Source organism: Chrysochloris asiatica, unplaced genomic scaffold (assembly GCF_000296735.1).
Source record: "Chrysochloris asiatica unplaced genomic scaffold, ChrAsi1.0 scaffold00027, whole genome shotgun sequence".
In the NCBI taxonomy this organism is placed as follows: domain Eukaryota; kingdom Metazoa; phylum Chordata; class Mammalia; order Afrosoricida; family Chrysochloridae; genus Chrysochloris; species Chrysochloris asiatica.
In genome coordinates this window covers 4758420-4765563 of record NW_006408545.1, presented here as the reverse complement: position 1 = coordinate 4765563, position 7144 = coordinate 4758420, and the positions used below count along the sequence as shown (strand labels likewise).

The 7144-nt window shown below is 39.7% G+C and overlaps 1 protein-coding gene across 1 annotated transcript in view; it reads right to left on the bottom strand.

The window, feature by feature from the left end:
* The window catches only part of MCM9 (minichromosome maintenance complex component 9), a 168443-nt gene that overhangs the window by 70287 nt on the left and 91012 nt on the right, over positions 1–7144 (bottom strand). The window contains exon 7 of the mRNA XM_006839887.1: positions 5628–5802. Coding sequence (XP_006839950.1) covers positions 5628–5802 — 175 coding nt within the window. The remainder of the gene's footprint in view (positions 1–5627; positions 5803–7144) is intronic.

The following is a 7144-nucleotide window of genomic DNA, read 5'->3' as shown; positions in this document are numbered from 1 at the left end:
TCACAGGTTGTTAATGAGTCTTCCTCCAATCCTGATGCCATGTTTTTCTTCATAGAACCCAGCTTCTCAGATTATTTGCTCAGCATACAGGCTGAATAAGTATGGTGAAAGAATACAACCTTGTCACACACCTTTCCCAATTTTAAAACTTTCAGTGTTCCCATGCTCTGTTCGAACAACTGCCTCTTGGTCCAGGTACAGATTCCTCATAAATACAATGAAATGTTCTGGAATACTCATACTTCGCAATGTTTTCCATAGTTTGTCATGATCCACACAACTGAAAGCCTTTGTGTAGTCAATAAAGCATAGGTAAACATCTTTCTGATATTCTCTGCTTTCAGCCATGATCCATCGGACATCAGCAATGATATCTCTCATTCCATGGCCTCTTCTGAATCCAGCTTGAACCTCTGGAAGTTCTCTGTCAACTTTACTCGCTTGAGATATCAAAGAGATTGTTCGGTGATTTCTGCATTCTGTTGGGTCACCTCTCTTTGGAATGGGCACAAATATGGATCTCTGACATTCAGTCGGCCACATAATTGTCTTCCAAATTTCTTGGCAGAGATGAGTGAGTGCCTCCTGTGCGGCCTCACTTTCTTGAAAGATTTCAATTTTTAGAACATCGTACGTGAAGAGAGCAAAAAGTCATTAAGAAAACAAAAAAAAAAAAAGGAAAAGGTTAAAATGGATGTCAGAAGAGACTCTGAAACTTGCTCTCCAGCATAGAGATGCTAAAGCAAATGGAAGAAATAAGGAGGTCAAAAAGCTGAACAGAAAATTTCAAAGATCAGCTCGAGAAGATAAAGCCAAATACTATAATAAAATATGCAAAGATTTGGAATCAGAAAACCAAAAAGGAAGAACACGGTCAGCATTTCTCAAGCTGGGGGAACTGAAGAAAAAATTCAAGCCTCGACTTCGTTATTGAAAAATTATCTGGGCAAATTATTGAGTGATGCAGAATGCATCAAGAGAAGATGGAAGGAATACACAGAGTCATTGTACCAAAAGGAAATAGTTAATGTTCAACCATTTCAAGAGGTACCATATGATCAAAAGCCAATGATACTCAGGGAGGAAGTCCAAAGTGCATTGAAGGAATTGTGGTTAGTAGTCTATTGCATATCCTACAGAGCCATAGTATTCCCAAAGAGTTTAGAAATAGCCTAACATTGTTATTAAGACTTATCACTTTGCTATTTGGGTTTATTAATTTTATTTCTCAATAAAATAGTGAATATTTCAAGGATAATGTTTTAGTAGAGTCTACCACAATGCCTGGAGTCCTAGTGTGGCACTGTGGGTTAATGCACGAGACTGAAAAGCCATTTGAACTACAAAGTCGGTGGTTCAAGCTCACCAGCTGCTCCTCGGAAACCCTATACAGGGTCGCTATTGGTCAGAACTGACTTGACGGCACTTCACAACACAACAACAACAACCACAGTGCCTGGAGCCCTGTTGTGGCACTGCAGGTTAATGCACCAGACTGCAAAGCTGTTTGAACTGCAAAGTTGGCAGTTCAAGCTCACCAGCTGCTCCTCGGAAACCCTATACAGGGTCGCTATTGGTCAGAACTGACTTGACGGCACTTCACAACACAACAACAACAACCACAGTGCCTGGAGCCCTGTTGTGGCACTGCAGGTTAATGCACCAGACTGCAAAGCTGTTTGAACTGCAAAGTTGGCAGTTCAAGCTCACCAGCTGCTCCTTGGGAATCCTATATAGGGTTGCTATGTGTTGGAATCGGCTTGACAGTATCTAACAACAACCACCACAGTGCCTGGCACACAGCAGATTTTTAAACAAGTATATAAAGCTGAGTCAAAAAGTATTGCTACAAAGTCATAGCAATCTTTATTAACTAAAACTAGCAAAATGTGAAGTTACCGTTTCTCCACACATCCTTCACCTAGGTCTCTACGCTTCTAAAGGCAATGTTTCCATCTCTCTAACCCTCCCCTGACGAATTATGTGCCACATCAAAGCAACAGTTTTGGTTAGCCTCAGGGACTCAAAAATCATGCTCCTTTGACAGGTTCTTTGAGTTTTAAGAACAAAAAGAAGTTTGCAGGGACATGATCAGGAAGGAATGTAGGGTGAATGAGATAAGGTTTCCCAATGGAATTCTCACAGGACAGCCCTTGCTATTTTCAAAGAATGAGCTAGTGCATTGTCACCATGATGAAAAAAAATTCCTCAGTGCAACTTTCCTGTCTTTTTTCATTAATTGTTGTTGTTGTAAAGTGCCATCGAGTCGGGTCCGACCCATAGCGACCCTGTACAGGGTTTCCGAGGGTGTAAATCTTTACGGGAGTAGAAAAAAGCCTCATCTTTCTCCCGCGGAGCGGCTGGTAGTTTCGAACCGCTGACCTTAAGGTTCGCAGCCCAATTCGTAACCACTACGCTACCAGAGCTCCTTTTCATCAATACAGTTTCAAATTTTCTTGAAATTTCTTTACAAGCCCCAGTGTTCATCCCATATCCCAATAGAAAATACATCAAGATTGCTCCTCTGGAATTGCAAAAAAAATTAGTCACCATAACCTTCTGAGCTGACCTCTCTGCCTTGAATTTAGCTGGCCAAGCAGATCCCTGGAATAAAGTTTTGTTTGGACCTTTCTTTTAAAGGCACCCTGAGATTAAAACAAGTGTATTTCTGAAAGAACTTGTTTGCAGCCATCTACTGAAACAGAGACATGTTTAAATATGTTTTGTTTGGAATACTCCTGTGTGTGTACTCTGTGGGTTAGGCATTAAACTGCTGGTGATTCACTTCCATCAGTTGCTCCACAAGAGAAAGATGAAGGTGTCTGCTCCCATACTGATTTACAGTCTCAGAAACCCTATACAGAGTCACTTGAGTCAGAAGTGACTTAAAGGCAGTGGGTCTGGCTTTGGTTGTGTATGAATTGGCACCCTAGTAGCAATATTTATTGATTTACCCTTGTTGTGTAGTGGGTACAACTCGGGCTGCCAACCTCAAGGTTAGCAGTTTAAAACTAACAGCAGTTTTGTGGGAGAAAGATGAGGCGTTCTGCTCCCATAAAGATTTACAGCCTCAGAAACCCTGTGCAGGGTCACTATGAGTCGGAACCGACTCTGCGGTACTTAACAACAACAATAAGTGAATGAATACATTTGTTAATAGCTCTTCCTAGTTCTTGGATCCGTTTCCTACAGACAATAGCCTATTCACCCTCTCCCCATTCCATTTTTGCTAGTGGAAATGCTATTGTATATAATCAGATCTCTTCAAGAATCCACCAGTGTCTATCTGGCTGCTAAGTACCCACTAAGTTGCAAGTCCCTGCTTGCGGCCTTGTCTATCAGTTAGCCCACATCTATAATAGCATGAAGGCACAGATAGTTTTGGTCTTGTGGTTTGTGATAATGATCTGGTGAAGTGCTTGTTGACCAACCTTGTTGTTGTTAAATGCCGTCGAGTCGATTCTGACCCACAGTGACCCTGTATAGGGTTTCCAAGGAGCAGCTTCTGAGGTTGAACCACCGACCTTACAGTTCAAACGACTTTGAAGTCTGATTCATTAGCCCACAGTGCCAACCTTTAAGCAAAGTAAAGTTCCCCTAACTATCTCTGGTAGCGTAGTGGTTACGAATCGGGCTGCAAACCTTAAGGTCAGCGGTTCAAAACTACCAGCTGCTCCGCGGGAGAAAGATGAGGCTTTCTACTCCCGTAAAGATTTACACCCTCGGAAACCCTATACAGGGTCGCTATGGGTCGGAACCAACTCGAAGGCATTTAACAACAACAACATCTCAGGACATAGGAGCCTGTATTACTGTCTAAATATGGCATATTTTGCCTTTCCATTCCAAAGATGTCCAGGTGTGGCATTGTAGGATAAGCACTGAACTGCTAACTGCAAAGTCAGTAGTTCAAAACCCCTAGCCACTCCTAGGAAACCTATACCTGGTCACTATGAGTCAGAACTGACTTGAAGGCACTTAACAAAAACAAATCCAAAGAAAAGTGACCCAAAGGGATGCAGAAATTATCCACAATATCATTAATATCATATGCAAGTAAATTTTTGCTAAAGATCATTCAAAAATGGTTGTAGCAATATATTGGCAGGAAGCTAACAGAAATTCAAGCCAGATTCAGAAGAGGACCTGGAATGAGGGATATCATTGCTGATATCAGATGGAGCTTAGCTGAAAAGAAATAATGCCAAAAAGATGTGTAATTGTACTTAATTGACTATGCAAAGATTTTTGAATGTAGGGATCATAACAAAAAACATTGTGAAGAATGGGATTTTCAGCACACTTCACTGTACTCATGAGGAACCTGTACAGAAGCCAAGAGGCAGTCACTGGAACAGAACAAAGGGTTTTTGAATGGTTTCAAGTTGCTTGCTGGAAGTGAAGAGGACTTGAAATACTTACTGATAAAGATTAAAAACTACAACCTTCAGTATGAATTACAACTCAATGTAAGGAAAATTAAAATCCTCACAACTGCCCCAATAAATAACAACCTGATAGAGAAAGATTGACATCATCATCAAAAATTTCATTTTGCTTTAAATCAATGCTCATAGAAGCAGGAGTAAGGAAATCAAAAAATGTATTGCATTAGGCAAATCTGTTGCAAAAGACCTCTTTCAAGTGTTAAAGAGCACAGATGTCACTTTGAGGACTAAGGTGTGCCTGATTAAAGCCATGATGTTTTCATTTGCCTAATATGCATGTGAAAGCTGGACAATGAATAAGGAAGATAGTGGAAGAATTGATGCACTTGAATTAGGGTACTGGAGAAGAATATTGAAAGTACTATGGACTGTCAAAAGAACAAACAAATCTGTTTTGTTAGAAGCATAGCCAGATTGCTACTTGGAAGCAACAATGGACATACTTTGTCTCTTCTTCTTTAGAATGTTATCAGGAGGGACAAGTCCCTGGAAAAAGGCATCCTGCTTGGTAAAGTGAAAGGTGAAGTGAAAAAGATGATGAGCCTCAAGGAGATGGACTGACATAGTGGCTGCAACAACTGTGAAGACGGTGTGGACCGGGCAGTGTTCCCTTCTATTGGACATAGGGTTGCTCTACGTTGAAACCGATTCTAAGGCAGCAAACAATAACAACAAATGGTGTATAGCCAGGGACTCACATACTAAGCTTTCGACCGTAGAATCACAATCACTTCACCTGATGCTAATATGTATTATGATTTCGTTTTCATGGGCTGTGATCAGCCTTTCATTAGGGTGTATACAGATTGTCATTGAAAGGAAAATGTATAAGGTTTTTTTCTTTCTGAATCTTTCAAAATTTCTAACAGAGTACCCAAACAATAATTATTGAATGAAAGAGAATGATTTGAAAACTATCCCTGATTAGTTTCCAAGTACATAGTTAATCTGCATTTATATGTTTCTTTACCCCCACAACCCATTTTTATTTTCCCACACACCTCTGTAGTCAAATAAGGGAAAACGTGAACGTGTATCTTGAACGGTAATAGTTGATCGTTTCTGATATGACCAAACACACCTATTAAGGTAAAACCAAATACACATTTTACCCTAATCATATATTAAACAATCTCACTATTCCCATAGATTTAAAGGGAAAAGACAAACAACACTTACCCAGCCTTAGCAACACTTATGGTTTGTTGCTCCATTGCCTCATGGATACTGGTTCTATCATGCTCCTTGAGGCTGTTAAACTCATCGATACAGCAAAGACCCGAATCAGCAAGCACTAATGCTCCAGCCTCCAAATTCCATTCTCCTGAGTCTTTCACAGCAGTTACGGTCAGACCTGAAGAAACAAGCAGGTAAATCACTTTTCATTTTCAAAAGCATATTTTATATCTATGAAGGGAAAAAATGCCTACATTTTAAGGAGAAAGGAATCGAGTCAAGGCTTCTAGTTCTTATCTACCAGGAATGGATGGTATCAGGATTGCTCTAGCTATCCAGTCACTGGAAGAACTCATGTCCTGAAAATCTAAGGTGTGTTGTGTGGCAACCCAAAGTTCCCCAAATTTTTTCCTTTCTTTGATAGCTGCCCTATCTAAATGGTTTCAACTTCTGGAAGGAGCAAACAGGTATCTGGAGACCTTATAACAAAAGGTTCTATACTATACGCTGATTACAGAGAGGGATCCAAAGACACAATAGTAGTATAGTCCAAAGAGGAAAATGAAAAGCTTGCTTCCAATCACAATATGAGGGAAGAGTGTCCTTTCATATTTGTAAATGATTTTGACTTGCCTGTTATACCAGTCAGGAGAGTCCAGGTGTGGTGATACAGGATAAGCACTGGACTGCTAACTGCAGCCATCCCCTGGAAACCCTATATAGGGTTTTTATGAGTCAGAACTGACTCACTGGCACTTAACAACAACAAATTATACCAGCTAATAATGTAGGGTGGTCAAAAGCAAAGGTTTTGTAAACAGCGATACTTGGATATGAACACAATTCTGGCTATTAGATTGCAGGCAAGTTTCCTATTAACTTCAGGCCTCAGTTTACTTGTCTGAGAAGGGTAACAGCAGGAAATATCTTATAGATGCTAATATATTAAAATAAAATAATATATTTAAAACTTTTCAAAAGGTGTATGAAACACAGTGAGTACTTATAATAGCTATTGTTGATAAATCTCTAGCCAGAATAATCAAAAAAAGAAGATAAAAAATACAAGTATCAGAAAATGAAAGAGAGGGGACATCACTATATTTCCTACGGACTGAGGCAAAAAATAAGGGGGTACTCTGAATAGCTTAATGCCATTAAGTTCAGTGATGCAGAAAAAAATAGGCAAATACTTTGACATATATACATTACCAAGGTTTACCTATAAAACAGAACTCTATCATGCCATCTCCAGCATTATGTCTATCACGAATGCCATATTTTCTAACTGATGTTTCTTCTTTGTTTCCAACCTTTGCATTATGATCAATACAACTTGATTACATGTCTGATCAATTTTAAATACCTTCTTTAGACAGCATAAAAGACGATTATACACATGGACCTCACCTGATGGAATACATAGAAATCAAATTGACTACATCTGAGGAAAGAGATGACGGAAAAGCTCCATATCATCAGCCAAAACAAAGTCAGGGGCAGATTGTGAAACAGACCAT